Genomic DNA, 20,676 nt, shown 5'->3' on the forward strand with positions numbered 1-20,676 from the left:
ATCCGCCATTACCGTATCGTCGTATCTCACAAAGAAATAACCGCTGTTAAACGACTTGAGATGTTGCAATGGGATATATATTAAAAGGTGACGTATAATATTCTGTATAATGTTTTGCATATTCTCGACTATCTTCTGAATTTATGAGATAATTCCAAAGAAATTAGCCATTAGAAATAGAATGAAATTACATCACATAGTTTAATACGACGTATCAATCTATCCATTCCATGTTTTTTATTGCTATGTATTTATGCTTTTTTTATTTTGCGTGACTATTTACTTTATTTCATGTATTATCTGTTTCACATACGAATGGTCTAATTACAGGAACTTAATACGATGTAAGCTATATTATAGTCTTCCCAATCAGCAGACAACGTTTATTAAATGTTTTTTAAACGTTTTTTTTTTCATTGATTTTACATTTGTAGATTTTTATTGCCAAAAAAACGTTTATTAAACGTTAAAAAAACATTTATTTTACATTTAAAATCCGTTTGTTAAATAAACGTTTTTAACATGTTTATTTTATATTTATTTTACATTTATTTCATATTTATTAGTTATTTGCAACGTACATGTAACAAATATTTTTTTTACGTTTGTTTAATATTTATTTTAGATTTAATTTACATTTATTTTACATTTACTATTAATTAAAAAACATAAATGTAAAAAAATGTGAATTAAATGTAAAATAAATGTAAATTTAATGTAAAATAAAATTATAATTATAAACTATAAAGTAGATATATAAATATAAAATAAGAATAAAGGTGCGATTTCACGATGACGCTCGACGCTGGATTCGAGCGTCAAATCTGGTCACGTGATAGATTTTTTAATTTCCGCGTCGAGTGAAAAAGCTAAACTGTGTTTAGCTTTGACGCTCGACGCTCAAAGGGGTTTTTTTCGTGGCGTCTGCGGCTGAGGACTAGTAGGTGGCGTGCCTTCAATCCAGTGGTTAGGTTATATTTCGCGTCCCTCTGAATTTTTAAACAAATACTACGTTTACGCGAGCATTATTTCTGTAGTAACTTGCGATAATTCACTCGTTTACGCGGAAGAAATTATTGTAAGTTACTACAAAATCCCGTTTACGCGAAGGAAAATCCTGTTTACGCGTGAAGGAATTATCGTATTACTAAAGAAGTAACGCTCGCGTAAACGTAATAAAAGGCCTGTTTGTTACGCAGTCACATTGATTTCGGTATTATTTTAAATATCTATTATAATAAAGAGCAAGATGGATTCCCAAGAGGTAAATATAAAAATTATAATGGTATTAATCTAACCTCCAAATATGTTTTTTTTTTACAGAAAAAATAGAATAATTAATGACATTTTTTTTACGTATATTTAGCAAATTCGTGTTGTGTATACTTGTGGTTTGTGCGAAGAAATTTGCGAGAAGATTCCAGGCCATCCCTGTCTAGAGGGTTACACCAGGCTTTACATTGACCAGAATCACTACTTTTACCCCATGCTAGGTATGTGATGTATAATTGTTTTTATTTTAAAGTTAATTAGGCAAATGAACAACAAAAATTAATTTTACAGATGATGGAAAAAGTATCGTCAGGCGGAGTATGATGCCAGGCAACAAAGAGGCAATCGTTATGGATAATCAGGAGAATTTAAGTCCGAATATCCGTAAGTAAACAACATGTCACGAATTTTAGAATATAATTTTGCTAAAACTTTTGGCTGTGTCCGCTTATCCGGCAACGCATGTGAATAAACGTCCGTTTTTCGTTCGGCAAAATCCTCTTTAATTTAGTCAATATATTTACGGACATTAATATATTAATGTCCTGGCAGGCAAGAAAAGATCTATCGTCCCTCCGTTCTTTTTATTGTCCACATATTTTTACGTATTTGCCGGCGTTTTTAGCACATCCAGTTATCCCCGCAAACAATGCGGGGACCTGATCAAACAATTTTTTTCGGCTTTGCCGCGAATTTATTCTGTCAATCCAAGATTGAAATAATAATATTACTGTATTTTGTTTTCTCCCATGTTGCTTTTACTATCAAATCAAGTCTTACGAAAGTAATTGGACGTTTGCCAATGATTACGATAAAATTATATTTAAAAAAAAATTTCGCAAATAAAAAATAAGAATATAAATGCTAAACATTAATTCAACGGTATGGTTCAATAGAAAATGATAAATGTCAATAAGTTAACGTAATTTTATACAATAATTAGAAATTTTAATGTTTTATTGCAAATTAATATTTTGTGGATAAATTTCCAGAATTCACATTTTTAATATATAATATTTAAAAAAATACCAGTAAAATTAATGTGATTTTGTACAGTAATAAGAAATTTTAACATTTTATTACACATTAATATTTAATGTATAAGTTATTCAAAACTTATTACCAATGTAAAGTTTAAAATGTAAAACATTAAAATTTCTGAATACTACATAAAGGTATATTTTCGTACTAAACATTTTATTATTTAATACTGAATCGTTAAAATTTATATTTTTATATTTTATGCACAAAGTGAACTGTGATTAAGAACTTATTAAGAACTTCGTAGTTTATCATGTTGACACAGTCTGACACACACGGTTTCTAAAATCAAATGACGATAATATTTATGGATTAGAATAGATACACGAACATACAATGCCCAAATGAGAGATCTGCCGTTCAAGCACGAGGGATGTAAATCGAGATGTAAGCTTGCGGGATAGACAAGCCGAGCCGATTCATTACCTCGGTTTCATTATCAATGGGCTCTAATTTAACCGGGCTACCTGCCTAATTAACTTTCTGCCCCGTGCAATGTATCACGTTAGTAAAAACGGTCCCAGTCAGGATCGTACGAGGGGAGAGTGGTTTCCACTTACCCTGCCTGTCTGTCTTATCCCGTCTCATTGCAGAGATCACTGTCCTGGCAAAATCCCCTTAAATTTAGTCAATATTTACGGACTTTATATTCGGACATTAATATATAGTTATTCGTGCGGTTGCCGCACAACCAGACACTTATTAGAAAATTTTTTGAGAATGACAAATCCTTGTAATTTGTCATTTTGCAGCTGAACCGGTCAGACTCTCCAAAAAATCGACTGGAGTACCCATCGCGAAAACTGCCCGAAACAAAAAACTGACCGATGTAGAAGTGGAACTTCTCATCCTGGAAGTGCAGAAACGGACTCCTTTATGGGATATCTCATCACCGTTGGAGAAAAGAAATCGAGAGACTGTACGGCGTCTCTGGAATGAAGTCTCCGTAGAACTGAATGGTGAGGAATAATATGTCTCTTCACATAAGTGATTTGAGCCTCGTCTTGATTGTAATTTACCGTTATAGGCAAACTAGATGGAACAGAAGCTCAAAAAAAATTTAAAAGCTTGCGAGACACATTTCGAAAATTTGTTCAAACTGAGCAGCATGCCAGCGGTTCCGCAAGACCTGACATCAAGGAGAAGTGGAAATATTACGACACGATGGAATTTCTGCGCGATTCTTGCCTGTTACGACCGTAATACTTCTTTCTTTAAATCTTATTAGTGTTGGTTTTATAGTAATAATTATTATTATTACAATTTTTTTGGTAGAACCCACACAAATGTGAGTCAGGATTTGCAAGAAGAAGCTGATCATACAACTACACCAAATGATGACGACAGAGATGACATTAGCACCACAATATCAAGTATGGGAAATTCATAGATATTTCAATATAAAAATCGTGCAAATTAGAAACTTGCACGTTGCATCATTATTTTATTTCGATCATAAAAAACCTCTCTGAGCAAGAGGATCTTTCAATTTTTGTTTCCTCCTGGAGGAAGCTTTGAGAACGAAATTGATTTGAACTGATGAGAAAGCAATGGCAAGTTTCTAATTTGCACGCTTTTTTTATAAAGTTTGCGTGAAAAATAAGTTTTTTACAAATCTTAATCCCCTGAAAATCTAAATTTTCTTAGCAATTTTATATATACATATCTTTTATGATGCTGTATTAGCGTACAAAAATGTAGCCAGCTATCACAGAACTTTCCAGCGTAAAAACACATATTCTGCCGAATCCCCTACTTCTTGTCTCCAAGATGCAGAAATTAAATCGTTAGAACCATATTGATCACCCGTATTTGGTGAAATATATTCATTTGTATCGTCACGCTTTCGAAGCCAATTATGGAGACATATAATGGCCTTAATCATGTTAATTGTGTTATCAACAGTAGCATTGATGGGTCTTTTAAGAATTCTCCACTGACTGACCAATATTCCGAAGGCATTTTCAATAGTTCTTCGAGCACGGCTGAGACGATAGTTAAAAATACTCCGATCTTGGCTAAGACCTCCTCTGCCAGGATACGGCCGAAGTAAGTAATCACTTAGTTGAAATGCTTCGTCACCGACAAGAACATACGGCAAAGGCATTCCATCGTCTGTCAGCCGTTCTGGTTTCGGTAAACTCATTTGTCTCTCGTTGAATTTTTGGCCCATTATGGAATCTCTAAAAATTCCGCCATCACTGCGACGGCCATAGGCACCTATTTCGACTAACGTGAATATATATTTGGCATCACAGATTCCCAACAATACAATGCTGTGAGCATTTTTGTAATTGAAATATGCAGAGCCAGCATTGTCAGGACACTACAAAAAAATATTATTCACTGATGCAATTTATCATTCTGTGAGAAGGCAACTCGGGATGATTAAACTGTTTAATATTTCTACATACCTCAATTAATATATGTTTCCCGTCAATAGCACCTATACAATGATTGAACTGCCATTGATTTTCAAATTCTTGAGCAATGTTCAACCAGTCTGTTGTTTTCAATGGAAACGGCAGTACTTCTTTGCTGAGACAATTCCAAAGGGCTTCGCATGTTTCCCCAATAATGTTACTTGCTGTAGTAAACCCAACAAGATACTGGTAAGCAGTCGAAGTCATGCAGTCACCTGTTGCCAAGTATCTGCATATAATTCATTAGTTTTAACAATGTAGACAATCGAAAATAATGAATTAAAATTGCTATAAGAAACTAACCTCAATGTCATAGCCAATCGTGCTGCAACAGGTACAGGATTTCTTATTCCACTCTCTTTAGAAATAAGAGGCCCAACCAAACCAAGCAGTTCCTCGAATTGACTAGGTGTCATACGTATATACTTTTTGAACATGTCTTTGTCCAAAGAAAGTGTGGGAAATATGGCTTCGTAAAAGCCATGAATCTGTCGCAGTAGAAATAACGGACGAATCCAAAAACTTTTCTTTTTATAAGGCCTCTTTTTCTTCTTTCTCATTTCATTAATGATAAAAGCTGCCGCAACTCTTTTTAGCTTCAATTTCTTTTTGTTTTCTCTGTCAATAATTCTCTGGCACTCAGCAATCCATGCCTCATATTTGTATGCACTAAACATTGGAATGATTATTATAATTTTAATTATTTATCCGCTCCGGCTTCTTCTAAAGACGTCACTGTAGCTCCCAAAGCGAATGTCTCCTCTAGCTTGACAAATCCTTTCGCAGCGTATGTATCTCAAGCGGTATTAAGTCCATGCCTTTGTTACCAACGCCACGTACTTGATCAGCTAGAATCACTTCCAAATTTTCCAACTAAAAAAATTACATTTATATACAAATTAATAAATAACGTTATTTTTGTGAATAATAATTTCATTGATATAATAAATATTTATAAACAAGCGCATTTTTCTCTCATGAGATTTAAGAAATTATATTAATTTTGTATTAATGCATTGCTCGCAGAAGTATTTATATGAGTCACTTTTTGATATATCATTAAAACTGATCTTTTACCATATATTCGTCGTGGTATCCTTGTTCCGCGTCTGGTATTCCCGTCGTTGGATCGCAATCCCTTGCCATAAATCGTAACGTTGTAGGAATGGTAACGACACTCGTTTGCGACCGCTAACAACCACTAACCGCAATACTCATAGACTCACATAGACTCCGCAGACGCTCAAACAAGCATAGATGCTGGCTATTTGACGCTATTGCCCCCTCCACAGATAGAGCGTAAAATGTAGTCACGTGACCAGATTTGACGCTCGAATCCAGCGTCGAGCGTCATCGTGAAATTGCACCTTAATAAAGCAACTATAATTTTTATGAATTGATATATAAAATATCCTAGAAATATTCTAAAGACGTTGTTATAAACTTGATTAATCTCTTTATTGGGGGATTTTTCGGATTCAACGGAATTTTCCGCGCCATTTTTCATCGCGCGCCACGCGTGTACCGACTCGCTCGTCAAATCTTTCATCTTTCGTTCTCCTCTCCCCTCTCCGTACCCTCTCCGCCCTAGCGGCAGAAACTCAGCAGCGAGCGTATCGATCGGACGTTTTCTTCTTGTGCGAGAGTGATTATAAGACAGAAATAAACTGTTATAAAATCAAAAGACTCAGTGTTCAGTGTCTTGACCGCGTCGCCCCAGGATTAATTAACCGGTGTGCACACGCGGGAGCCGGGAGCGTCCAAGCTCATCACACCGTCCAGCACAAGGCGGATGGAGATACAACAGTATGTATACATCTTTAGTACGTATTTAAGGCTACAACTACATGTTCACCGTAAGCAGTCGTAACGCTCGTCATAATCGCTATCGTAAGCTCATCGTATGTCGTTGATTCAGCTTGAACTTTTTACAATTACGACGCTTGTCTGGCGTTACAACCTAACCTAACCTAACCTATCAGCTTTTATCTCGGAAACGAAGCATTTTAGAGACAAATGTTTCAGTTTGTATGGTTTGAAGGGGGACAAATAATGGTAATATTATTTTTCGGAAAAAGTCGATTTTTCAAGGTCATGAAGGTCATTATTATTTTTTTAAATGGAATTGTTTGATTTCTTTTATTAAAATCATTTTACCATTATTTGTCCCCCTTCAGACCATACCACTTTTGTGTAAAACATTTTTCTCTAAAATGCTTAATGATAGGTAAACTGATATTGTTTTAAAGTGAGACGTGTATTTGATCTTATCTACGATATCTTCATGTAATATTTATTTACAGAAATAGTGGCCGAAAAATTCCCGAAAATTAATGAGATTATATTTGGCAGGAAAGCCGGGACATGATTGTCTCAAGCCCCCTCACGGATACAAAAAAAGAAGTGAGTTTTGTTTCGTGTGTGATTAATGAGGCATCCGTATTCATAATATTTTATACCTACACGTTTATTTTTTATCATTATAGATGTAATAATAACGGCGGCGATGAGGAAGAAGATATGAAAAGCGACAATGATTGTGATGCAGAGAGATGTAACAATAACGGCGACGATGAAGAAAAATGTACGAAAAGCGACGATGATTGCGATGCAAGTAGTAGTGATGCTTCCAAAAGCGATAATAATAAAGAGATAGATCTCTGAAAATCGACAGAAAAACACTGGAAATTTCCAACTAAGCTATATATACTTATTCTAACTTTTATAATATAATATATATATATACATATATATACATATAATTATATACATATATTATATACATATAATTACATACTTTTATAATTATAATACATATAATTAAATACTTTGTATTATATGTTGTGTATTTTTGCTAAATACAATACAAAAATTGGTTAAGTATTTCTGATTTATATTTTTTTCAGATTTTACATTCGAGCGGTTTCGGGAGTACGGTATATAGGGGGGTGTAAAAATTTTGAAATTTTTTAGATTACAAACACCTTTTTTAATGTTAAAAATACCTTTTTTAACATTAAAAAACGTTTTTTTTAATGAATAAAAAAAATCTATCCCATTGATTAAACGTTTTTAAAAACGTTTATTAAACGTTTTTTGCAAAAAAAAACGTTTAAAAAACGTTAAAAAAACATTTCTTTGCTGATTGGGTTACGAACAATGATTGAAGTTATATCCAGTCTTGAAAAAGATTAAAAGAATATTACTTTTTTGAGAGATCAACCTTCAAAAAATTATTGTATGATCTGAATATAGTAAAGTGTATTTGCTTAGGCAAATTGACAAAGGACCGCATTCGTCTGAGACGTATTATATCTTATATGACTTGCTATTTATATTATATATGTATTAATTCAAACAAGTTTGCTAAATTTTACTTTTGGAATATTTAATTGTATTTGTCAATATATGATCTCTCCCTCAAAGAATAAATTGTATGTGTCGTTTCATCTATTCATTAAATCTCAAGCCTTGGCTCCTGCGCAAGCTTGTACGAAACACAATTAGACTCGAAATGAACTTTTAATCTCTTTTTAAAAGACGAGGAAGTCTTCCTCTCGCTTGCTCTCGTGATCTCTGCAAGTTGTAACCGCAAAGGGTAACCTTGAAAGGATTGATTATCTCTTTCTCGTAACGATAGACGAATGTCTAACGTTTCCACTCAAGTGGGGGGGGGGGGGAGTTTGGTTTTTCCCTCGGGTGAGGGAGTAAAAGTGCTTTTTGTTTCCTGACAATCCAGCACAAACAATGTAAACCTTTCCCACTGGGAATATTGGAGTAAATACTACATGCAAACTAAATTATCTTGCCTGTTCCCTTAAAGAACTTGAAAATCAAATAAAGCAAATTCCAATTTTTATTTTTAATTAGTCTGTATATATGTCAATCTCCGCGAGATAACCCGCGGCTCTAAGATCTTCGTCTAGTTTGATCCTAAGATCATCATACTTGTGGCACTGTAATAGAACGTGCCTCAAGTCCTCACATTCATATCCGCATTCACATCGCGGGGTGTCTACATAATTCTTCCTAAATAGCGATAAGCCCAAATTGTAGTGGTTCGCTCTGATCCTGTTGATGAGGGTAACGAAATATCTCTCGGCATTAATCTTACTAAACCATGGCTTACGAGCCTTCTCGTCATAAAATTTCGTGAAATAGAATATTCCCTTATACGTAGAGTCCCGCCTAATGGAGGCTTGCGTGGCGAGCCAGGTTTCCTCTCTAGCAACCGCCATCAGATCCCCGATTGAGACCTCAATATTCATATCTGGAGGCTCTTGTGCCGCCTCCCTAGCTAATTCATCCGCCATTTCATTCCCGGCGATTCCAATATGGGAGGGGATTTATATCAAAACAATCTTCATGTTCTGCTCCTTCTTCAGTAAGTAAATGAGCAGTCTAGTTTCGACCGCATATTTGCTCTTATGAACTGTTAATATGTTGTTGCGAATAATCCAACACACCGGTTGTGCCAAATGCTAGATCAATATTTGAATCTCGTTGATTGCGTAGGCCGGCTCTGAATTTTGTGTCAGTATTTACGCAAATAAAACCCATGTCCATCAACGTGTCGTGGAGGATTTCGCCGTCTTGTGAAGTGAGCTCACAATTTCAGGCAGAGTTGTGGGCATTGAAATCACCCAACACAATCGAGTTTCCAGAGCTAGGTAACTGTCCAGCCACCGATCTGACATCAGGCGCTGTGATGGGGTCCCGGGGGTGTCCGTACACCGCCATGATATTGCAGTTATTATCTAAGTTTCTAGTCTTGATGCCTATGCTATCGTATCCGTAGGGTGCATCATTCGGATTCGGTATAACGTCGAACTCAATATTCCTCCGGATAGAAATCGATACGCCGCCACTATTTAACAGGTTTTTACTCTGTACGGTATCAAATCCTGAAAAATTAATTATATTATTCTCCGTACATCTAATTTCAGTCAGGATCACAATGTCATACTCTGCAACACGTTTGGTTAATTTGTTTTTACTGGTACCATTGCGACCGAGCACTTCCCAACAGCCGCGCCGCTTAATCAAGCAATCACCGCGTGTAATTCTGCAGAGACACGCGCGGCACAGACGGGGCGAGCGGAAGCAGAAGCGCAGCCATCTCAAAGGGACTTATTAGCGGCATCCGCATCACGGGAGACCGAACTCCCCAGTATGCCACCCACGCCGTTAATGTCGGCATTACAGGTCCCCACGATGACCCCAGCGCCTCCTCCATTGATAGACGCGATCGCGGAATTCGTGGGATATGATTTCCCGATCGGCCCGAATGACCAGCCATCCGACGATTTTGAATCACCGTCGGGAGAAAGCGAGAGCGACGATGACGAGGCGTGGGAGCCCAAGTAAAGAGACACGGCTCGGCGAATCAGGATCCCTGAGGCCAGAGAGGCACTCGAGGGTAGCGCGTACATAGATATAGAATACATATTTAGTTTGTTTGATTTGAATTTTAGTTGTTTGCCAGAATTATTTCTTTTGATTTGAGTTTTGATAACTCTCTTGCCAAAATGGTCATTCAGTACATGTAGTTAGATTGTATGTTCGGCCATTCACGTTTAAATAAGTCGTTTTATTTTCGACCCAACTGGCCAATTGAAAACAAATTGCACAACGTTTCGACCGAATTCCGGTCCTTATCAAGTGCTTTAGGTTACACCGATCCGCATAACAAATTTACATGTATCGTTGACGTGGTGTCCTGACAACGTCAAGATAAACGCAAAACTAAACAAAAGACAAAATAATACATTTAACAATAAAAAACTATACGAAATCGTCATAATATCGCGCCGGTCAAAAACAATAAATTAATTAACACTGTAAAAATAAGTTAGAAACTTACAATTCTTATGCGCTCCAAAACAAACGGTGAGATCAAAACGTCACAAGCCATATCGAGGCACAACGTCCGAACAGTAAGACAGTCAAAGCGAAATGAAATTGTCAAACGTAATCCGCGGATAGCAAAAGGTGCTCTGGTGGGAAAAACGAGCAGAACCGAATATACAGGGCCGACTAAGTAATACCAATGACACGGTTATAAATAGATGGCAGGCTCTCAGTATCGTTTTGTAAATTGATTGTGCAATCATGTTTTTTAATGAAAAACATTTCGGATATTTCTTTTTTTTTTAAATGTTTTTCTTTGTATAAAATTTTTGGATGCTGCCACTTAAAATCATGATTGTGTGCAAGACGGTGTTTGCTCACAACCGAATGATTGTCTACATTTTTTCTGATATCACATCGATGTTCTTTGATACGCGTTTCTAAATGCCTTTTTGTCTGGCCAATATATACTGCATCACAATTTGCACAATCAATCTTATAAACTAACTCTGTCTGGCTGAGATTCGGCAATCCGTCCTTGCCCTTTCTAATGACACAGTCTAATCTCTTCGGGATGGTGTGAAGAACTCTAAAGTTCATGTCTCGCATTGTACGGCTAACGTTCTCGCTAAGGCCCTTTATGTAAGGTACAGTAATGCACCTTCGAGGATCTTGGGCCACTTCGTTACTGACAGGATCATTGTTGTTACGATTTCGCAATTCACCAAGTCGGACATTGACATATTTATCAACAATTTTCTTCGGGTAACAATTATTAATAAGGATCTTTTTTATTTCACTAATATTAGACTTGTGAAACCGCGCGTCGGACAAAAGAATCGCCCGATCAACCAAATTCCTTACGATGTTAATTTTATATTTCATAGGACGATTTGAAAAATAATTCATATACCGGCCCGAAAAAGTTGGTTTACGGAACCAATTCGTGAGCAATGCGCCTCCCTCGCGGATGACCGTGGTATCAAGGAAACTCAATTTACCATTGCTTTCCGGGCTCCCGGCTTGCATTTACCGGGCTCCCGAAGATTCATAAAGTTGGCTCACCATTACGTATAATTGTTTCCACTTCAGGCAGTCCGCTCTATAATATCGCCAGTCGTTTGCAAAATATTTTAGAAAAATCTGTTCCTAAACCTGAATCATATGTTAAGGACGGTTGGTCCTTTGTAGAATTGCCATCTATTTATAACCGTGTCATTGGTATTACTTAGTCGGCCCTGTATATTCGGTTCTGCTCGTTTTTCCCACCAGAGCACCTTTTGCTATCCGCGGATTACGTTTGACAATTTCATTTCGCTTTGACTGTCTTACTGTTCGGACGTTGTGCCTCGATATGGCTTGTGACGTTTTGATCTCACCGTTTGTTTTGGAGCGCATAAGAATTGTAAGTTTTTAACTTATTTTTACAATGTTAATTAATTTATTGTTTTTGACCGGCGCGATATTATGACGATTTCGTATAGTTTTTTATTGTTAAATGTATTATTTTGTCTTTTGTTTAGTTTTGCGTTTATCTTGACGTTGTCAGGACACCACGTCAACGATACATGTAAATTTGTTATGCGGATCGGTGTAACCTAAAGCACTTGATAAGGACCGGAATTCGGTCGAAACGTTGTGCAATTTGTTTTCAATTGGCCAGTTGGGTCGAAAATAAAACGACTTATTTGAATTATTCGCTGGCGACGGAAATTGTTTTGTTCATTCACGTTTATTTAGGTTAATTAAGGTTACACTTACGGTAATAATTCGCGACTCCTAAGAGAGATAGGATTAAGTTGCGCTAAGAGGCCCATACGGCCAGTTACAATTAGATTTCGCGTAGTATTAAGATAGGCTCGGCAAGACGGCAAAGACCGCGCGTTATTTTAATTTAAGAGTCATATCCGGCCGATAAGGTTAAAACCAAGTTTAGTTGAAACTTTGAACCACCGCCGATCAAATAGATATGAGATTACTTAGCAGTTGTCGGTATAGATTAAGCGACAAAGATCGTATGTCGATAAGCGCGTTCGAGCAAAACGCCGACATAAAGTGACGGCGGTAATCCGTATTGGGGGCACGGAGGAATATCCCTCGGACCCGGTACGAGCGTCCATGAGGTGGGCGCCGGGAGAAGACCAAGTTCTCGGGAAAATCATCTTCTCCAGGAACAACCAGGCCGAAGTGTCATCCAAGGACCTGGGACATAGCTCCAGGGGGTGCGCGCCATGACCCGGTGAAACTCCCCGGGAAACGCAACTTCTCCAGGGAAAGAGAGGTCCAACGGACTCGCCAGGACCGGAGGAGCCTCTCCAGGGGGTCGGCGCCATCGTTCGGCGAACTCCCGGCGAAACACATTTTCGCCAGGAAAACAACCGTCCAACGGTCTTACCAGGACCTGGGATACCCTCCCAGGGGGTCGGCGCCATCGTCCAGCGAACTCCCTGCGAAACACATTTTCGCCAGGGAATCAGCCATCCAACGGTCTTACCAGGACCTGGAATACCCTCCCAGGGGGTCGGCGCCATCGTCCGGCGAACTCACGGCGAAACATATTTTCGCCAGGAACTCAGCCATCCAATGGTCTTACTAGGACCTGGGACACCCTCCCAGGGGGTCGGCGTCAAGGTCAGACGAGTTCTTCGGGAAACGCATCTTCCCCGGGAACAAACGACGTAATCCGTCGCGAGAGGTCCTGGGACACCCGCCAAGGAGGTCGACGTCGAGCTCCGGCAAAGATCCCCAGAAAACGCACCATCTACGGGAACAGTGGCCCGGAACGACGATACCAGGTCCCGAGAAACCTCGCCAGAGAGTCGGCGTCAACGGCCGACGACATCGACGTCACCCGGACATCTTCTACAGGAAGAACACCCATATTCGTCATCGGGAGCATCTCCAGGAAGGTGCGCAAGGGTCGACGCCGTCCGCGTCGAAATTTAATCGCGAGTGAAAACCTGGTGCAGCGGTGCCAAGGAGGGAAGGTTCTCGCACTGCGTTGCGCGTGGAAATTTCCACGGGAACCTTCTAGAACGGGCGTAAACGGGAGATGCGCAAAAGGGCACGCGAGAGGGTAGTGAAAATCATCGTGTTTTCGCGGGATCGCGCCAGATGTGCCGGCCGCGAACAATAGACGATCGAGAAAGTTCCGAGGAGTGGGAGCGCGCCGGCATAAGTGGGGAGCCCAAGCGAGAGCGACCGCTCGAGGCAGTCTCTCGGGTATAGCCGTGGCGAACACACGTATCACATTCTGTACGATCGGCATACGCGTTATACTTTACAACCGAGAACTCCCGCGTACTATCGCGTTAAATTACTCGTCTTAACTATCAGCGAGGGGCAATTAATTGCCAAATACAATCGAGTGTAAGCAACAATACGCGAGTTGAAATTCGGATACATTGTTAATTAACGGAAGTGCAATTATCGAGTATATAACAACCACGGGCATTGGGTCACGCGGATACGGAATATTGTGCGGACATTATTAATCAGTGCATTTAACCACCGAATACTCGTTCGTTAATACTGCGCACGAACATTGTATAATAGAGTGATGATCATAGCCGAGTGCGTGATCATAGTTAACAATCGTGGGACATAGAGTCCTCCAATCGGAATAATTATCTGGAATAAAAGCATCGTAACGACTAAACAAATAAGCCGAGATACGCAATTTGAACCATTGGGCAACTTTATTAGATAAAGCGACATCCACACCGAGGCGAGAAACTCGCGTTGTGAGACACCTTTATGATATTGTGAAACGGCCTGTAACGTTGAAATGATGATCTGGAATTAAAGATTAATTAATTCTGAAACAAATTCTTCTGATTAATTATAAAAATTTATCGATACTTACCTTCTACTTACCTTGTCCTTCGACGATGATCCAACGTTGGCCAGCGGCAATCCGGTATGCGATGTAAAGCGAGGATCCGGGGAAGCAGAGCAGCAACAGAGCAGCGATCCATCCGAGACGGGAACCTGAAAGAAAAGAAGCGAATTAGTACATAATTAAAACTTAATTATTGGGACTTACCCTTATCTGGTATGCGAGGTAAAGCGAGGATCCAGAGACAGGTAACGGCAACGGCGATCCATTCCGGGCGTCGATCTGCAACAAAACCATAAAATAATTATTACATAATTATTTTATAATTACTTACCTCTATCTGGTATGCGATGTAAAGCGAGGATCCAGGGATGAGAAGCAGCAACGGTGATCCACCAGGGACATCAGTCTGAAATAAAAATTCAAATAAATAGGATATAATAATTTTATCCTTAATTACCTCTATCTGGTATGCGATGTAAAGCGAGGATCCAGGGATGAGAAGCAGCAACGGTGATCCATCAGGGACATCCTTCTGAAACAAATAAATCCTATTAACGTCTTGCAAATAATCGGGGCGTTGATGCAAACTTACCTTCTCGGTAGACTAAGATAAAACCGAGTGGCGACCGTTTGATAGGAATATTATCCGCCGGAATCGGGCTCAACTCGTGCCGTCCGGTCACACCATAACCACGACAGTTCCATAATAGGAGGTTGAATGTTATATCGAATGGAGAGGCCTAGCCCTCTCGTTTTCCAGTAAATCCGACCGATCAGCTGATTCGTTTATTTCTCTTATACTAAATATTTTATTTTGTATGGGCATTATATACCCCTATCGCCAATGCGGTCCATCAATGCGCGGAAGTCCGGATCACTCGATAACCGCAGCAGAAGCGTCCACATTTCTTTTATTCCATTATTAAAATCTTGTGGTACCTGTGATGAGTGTCCCGACGACGAGTTCCCCCCGTCGCCCGAGACTTTTCAGAGTTCGACCAGGGGGCACCATTCTTGGCCGAGGAGAACATTATACCTTGTTTGTTCTTGTTAATTTCCTCTGAGCGTAAGTCAAATTGCCTGTAATATTCTTGATTAGAACCGTCCGAGGGCTCCCGGGGTTTCCCGCGGGTAAGTCCCGTCGCTCACTTAATCGGCTCCATACGACGGGACTAAGAAACCCCCCCTGTAGGGCGTTGCTGGCTATATCCAGTGTTATCGCGGGTACGAGTGACCCCAGGGTACGAAGCCGCCCTCGGAGGTGGCAAACTCGGCCAGGCGTCTGTATCTTTCGAGCTCTCCTTCGAAGGGGCAATAGGACGATCGCCTCCCTCCACAATACGTCTAGCACTGAAAAAAGAAATATTTCTACGAGCCATTTCAATATTGATTTGTACATTCTTTTCAAAAACCGGGCACTTTCTATATGTAGATTTATGTGGGCCACCACAATTGCGACATTTAATAGACTCCTCACATTGGCCGTGAGATTTATCTCCGCAAATAATACAAACTGCTTCGCTTTTGCAGGATATTTTTGTATGTCCAAACCTATAGCAATTGTAACACTGCCTGGTCTGCGGTACAAACGCTCTAACCTTCAAACCGACGTTATTCGTAAATATCTTTAGGTCTCTAATACCCACGTCTTTGAACGTTACAATTATATTATCTGTTTCCGATAATGTATATAGTCTTCTTTAGCGTGTTGTTCCATTTACGTCGGTACATCCGTTCCATACCAATGATACCGGATTTGTCCTGTATTACCGACCATAAGTCCTTAATGGTTGAGGGCCAATCCGCAATAACTCCTCTCCTGATCATGGAGCGTTGTTCTACAAAAGCCTTGAGTTTGTTTGGAATTTTTCCTATAGCCTCCAAGGCCAGATTGGTCTCTAAATAATCGGTAAATTCCGCTTCGGCTGTGAAGTGATTCAGCATTTCTACGTTGGACGGGCGGATTCGGTTGTTCGTCAGGCACATCTATATTTTGATTAAGTTTTTTCCCTTCCTCGCAGTAGTTTGGTCGGGGGGTAATTTTATGGTTATCTTTGCCTTGCCGTGAAAGCTGCTGTCGTATTTAGGGTGCGTTCCACTTATCGCTTGCAACGCTCGTGGAATCATTTCATCCTTGTTGTTTGTCAAATGTTAAACAAGGACGAAATGATGCTCGCGAGCGTTGTGAGCGATAAGTGGAACCCAGCTTTAGTGATCACCGTGCGTGCTTGCTGTTGTGTACACTCTCTTAGATTACCGTTACTAACAGTATATCTCCTTGACCTCTCCAATATCACTGTTCACCGGCAGATCACGTGAACGAGAGTCGCTGGCACTCCCGTTGTTACTAGCGCAACTATGTGCAGATAGAGAATCGTCGCTTATCCTAGAATTTTCTACCACGCTTTTTTTATCAAAAATTCGCGTGCGCGGGCGTCAGGCTTATTAACTACGTTACTCTCCTCTATCTCCATATCGTCGCTTTCAATGTCTTTGTCTAGCTGGGGCGTGTCACTTGTCTGACCTTCGCCCCTTTATCCCTCGGGCAGTGTAATCCCGCGTTGGATCGTTGTATGTACATTCTTCGAGATCCATTGTCGAGTCCTCCTCCAACAATTGCTTTACCACCGTTTCGAATTGTTGTTCCGAGACACCAGTTCTCATTCTTTTACACGATTTTCTGATGGCATTGTCTTTAAGAGCACGCGGGTTACCCTGCTTCCTTCGTCACGGGATCCAAATGATCCGCCATCCGTTACAATTTTTTAATATCAAACGAGAAGCTCCCCCTCCGAGAGGGGAGCGCGGCAACTATTAGCAGCAAATACGGCCACGGAAGCGAGGCTACTCAGGCACTACAAAAAGCAGAATTATTCAATAGCTACAGCTAACAAGGTTAGGATCAAAGCTCTACACGGGACAGGAGCGGAAACACGTCCGATCACTATAGCGGCTCAAACCGAACTCCTTTCCACTCAAGTATATTTAAACAGGTTACCTTTTGTTTGATAATAACATCATATAGGATGTTCACACACGAGTATATATTGAAAGTACCAAGCCAAAACCTCGTTTATCCAAGACTTCGAAAGGGCGTTTTATCTCATGCCGAAAAGGCTCTCTCAAACGTTCCAGAAAATGGCTGCCTTCGTCGAGTCTTCCACGTGTCGGCATGGCTCGCCAGGACGTATCTCACTGGCTTCCTCTCGGTGACGATTGTTGTTGTCCTTTTTTGATTCGTATATGTTTCACAATTATCCTGTTTATTGCACGATCTCGGATACTTTACAACTTAACTGCGAAAAAATGATGCAATTATTCGACTCAAACTTATGTATCACGCACGATGTCTGGGAGACGAATGCTCGCTCGCCCGGGCTGCGCGCCCCTCCTAACATGCTCACGCAAGCGCGCGGAAAGCCCGCGCTCGGCCGTTCTCGAATGCCTGGGTTACTACGCGGTCGGGACCTATTTCGCGCGTTCCGACCTACCGCAAGATGAACGCCATAGATGGCTGCACCAACACAATCTCTCTCTCTCTCTCTCTCTCTCTCTCTCTCTCTCTCTCTCTCTCTCTCTCTCTCTCTTTATACATTGATTTCAAACAACAGTATTTACATTAAATTTTATAAAGAAAATTATGATTTATTTTAAAATATATTCAGTAATTTTTCAATAACTTTCATTTTATTTATCATCAATTTCATAGTACTTTTAGCAAAATATTTTCATCTGGGTCAATTGAGACAGAGAATTTCAGTAAAATTTCTATTATATTCAGCAAAATATTTCCATCAGAGTAATAATAATAATAATAGAATTCTAAGATTTAAAATCAATTTAATATATAAGAACGCCATCAAGTCCGAGCTAGGGTCTAAGTAGCAAATAATTTCCGTGTAAATTTTCAATACTATTTCCAACCAAACTGCGCGTTAACGAATTGTCGGTCTTGAAACACAGCTTCTTCGTTAGAACAGTAAATTTTCTTAAATAAATCGCAAATCAATTTAATTTTTGATGCTGACAAATCGTATCTAACATCCCCCCTTCCCCCGAATATTACTGTAAAAAATGTATTGCAAAAAAAACTCTGACTGATTGTAATAATAATATTTTTTCGCAATAAATTTGCGATTTGCGATTTATTTAAGTGAATTTACTGTTTTAACGAAAATACTGTTTCGACCGACAATTTGTTGGCGCGCAGTTTAGTTGGAAATAGTATTAGAAATTCACCCGGAAATTATTTGCTACTTACAATTAGATTCCAGCTCGGACTTGATGGCGTTCTTATATTACTATATATTAATTTAATGTCAAATATACAGTCTTAATAATTAATTTTTGAAGAAAATTTATAGTTTTCAAAAAAAGAAAGTTCTCGAAATTATCGATGATTATACGTGATATAAAAATTGAATATTCCATTTGTTTTCAAACTTTGTTCGCGGAAACCTTGGATCTTTAAAGCCCCTTTGCACAATAGGCGACAGCGATAGCGATAGCGACAGCGACAAGGTTGCCGACAAAGCTATAGCTGTTCCAAACAAATGAACAACGCAAAAGATTTTTTGCTTGTTTTTCTTCTGCGAGCATCTGGCGTTCTTGAGTAACCGCATACTGACTGTCTCATTAGAACGTATTTCGTAGTGCTTGTGAGATATTTTACTTCCAATTTTTAGTTTCTTGCGATTTTATATTGTAATTACTGAAAGGTGTTTTCGGAAATTGTGACGCGAAATGTGCAGTGATCTGATCTACAGTTTTAAAACGTAGTTTTAAAAAAATTACGAGATTCGTGGAAAATCGCGGAGATTGCGTGCTTTCTCGGCGTTTTCCGTTCACAGCCGGGGGTTTGTTTTGGATTGTTGTTGGTATTTGATTGATTATAGATAAAAATGGATAACAATAGTGTGAAGAAAATCACGATATTCGATAGATGTGCATATAAAGACTGTAATAATGTCAGATCAGAGAACTGCAAACTGTTTCGTTTTCCACGGAAGACTGATACAAGATTTGACATTTGAATAAAAAACTGTAGTAAGTAAAAATACAAAATTCTTGACAATACTAAAAATATTGGACGATGATTAAAATCGTATGTCTGTACAAAATTTGTACAGAAATATAAAGATTATATTCCGCGACCAACAGAATTAATCGAGCGATAGGCAAGAGTGATTTTTAAAAATCTTTGTTTTTGCAAAATCGGTAAAACTACAAACGAAATTATTGTTACTACAAACAACTACAAAGAAAATGCTACAATTTCCTTTTTTTTCAATTCATTTTGTTAAAGTCGGGTGCCAACTTCACGGAACTCACCAATGTGAGGCACAGGGAAAAGCCGCCACAGGCAAAAACAAGCAACGTTTTCAACCCCTATTTTCAAGGAATATGCCGTTTATTCCCGGAACAAAATATCTACTACATTTAATATTACAAAACAGAAATTATATATTAATATCCGAAGCAAAAAATTTATTACTAATTTATTTCACGCGGTGTAATAGATTTCATTCCGAACACAGAGTCTTAAAGTTCAACATAATAAAATATCAAACATAATGATTACATTAAGATGATTTGCCATAACGCTACTGTATTGCTGACGTATTATTTAAAAATGCATTGTGCAAATATATTTCTATATGTAATAAAAAGACTACGTTTCTACATGTATTCGAAATATATGATGTATACACATAATTGCAGCATTTTAAGTTTCATTCAGATTTCTCGTCACACTTTTGTAAATTTTTCCCTATCGGAGAATTTGTTTTAGACAACATACATTTATTTATATTAGAGTAACAATATGTACACATAAAAAATAAATAAAAATTTTATTGATTTATTTATATCTTGTAGTGTCAAAAAAATAATATTTTCTTGCAATCATTATTCAATAGTATTATTATACACAAGCCGACAAATTTCGATTTTTTTTCACCCTCAGATTTCAATAGTTGTTTTCGAATGATTTTGACGTGCTGAAATCGAATTTGTTTTCCGAATTGCTTTATCACGTCAGGTTTCGGAGCCAAAAAGACCATTTTTCGGATTTTTTTAGGTTGAAATTGTGAAGAAAGGCAATGAATTATCGGTGCAAGAGTGCAGTTATTCTAGTAAGATTAGTTACACCGCTGGAGAAATTGGCAGTATTGTTGCCGATTTCCTTTATGCTTGTAATCGATGAGTTTCGGAACGCGCGGCTCTCTCTCTGTCTCGCGCCTTTCTAGG

General features: G+C 38.8%; 1 protein-coding gene across 4 annotated transcripts; it reads left to right on the plus strand.

The window, feature by feature from the left end:
* Positions 1 to 758: 758 nt before the first annotated feature.
* LOC143902603 (uncharacterized) lies at positions 759 to 20,016 on the plus strand. Of its 4 annotated transcripts, none has more exons than XM_077415664.1 (8): positions 759 to 966; positions 1,200 to 1,264; positions 1,367 to 1,493; positions 1,564 to 1,656; positions 3,066 to 3,272; positions 3,341 to 3,512; positions 3,589 to 3,686; positions 12,758 to 14,375. In XM_077415664.1, exons 2-8 carry the CDS (start codon positions 1,250 to 1,252, stop codon positions 13,180 to 13,182), a joined length of 1,137 nt encoding a protein of 378 aa, XP_077271790.1. In that variant the 5' UTR covers positions 759 to 966; positions 1,200 to 1,249; the 3' UTR covers positions 13,183 to 14,375. The 4 variants fall into 4 exon arrangements, with proteins under 4 accessions (XP_077271790.1, XP_077271800.1, XP_077271781.1 ...); XM_077415674.1 differs by having other exon boundaries at positions 759 to 940; XM_077415655.1 differs by having other exon boundaries at positions 939 to 1,078.
* Positions 20,017 to 20,676: the final 660 nt, after the last annotated feature.

The sequence above is a fragment of the Temnothorax americanus genome, unplaced genomic scaffold, assembly GCF_048541705.1.
Source record: "Temnothorax americanus isolate GAGA-0224 unplaced genomic scaffold, ASM4854170v1 Scaffold102, whole genome shotgun sequence".
NCBI classification, from domain to species: domain Eukaryota; kingdom Metazoa; phylum Arthropoda; class Insecta; order Hymenoptera; family Formicidae; genus Temnothorax; species Temnothorax americanus.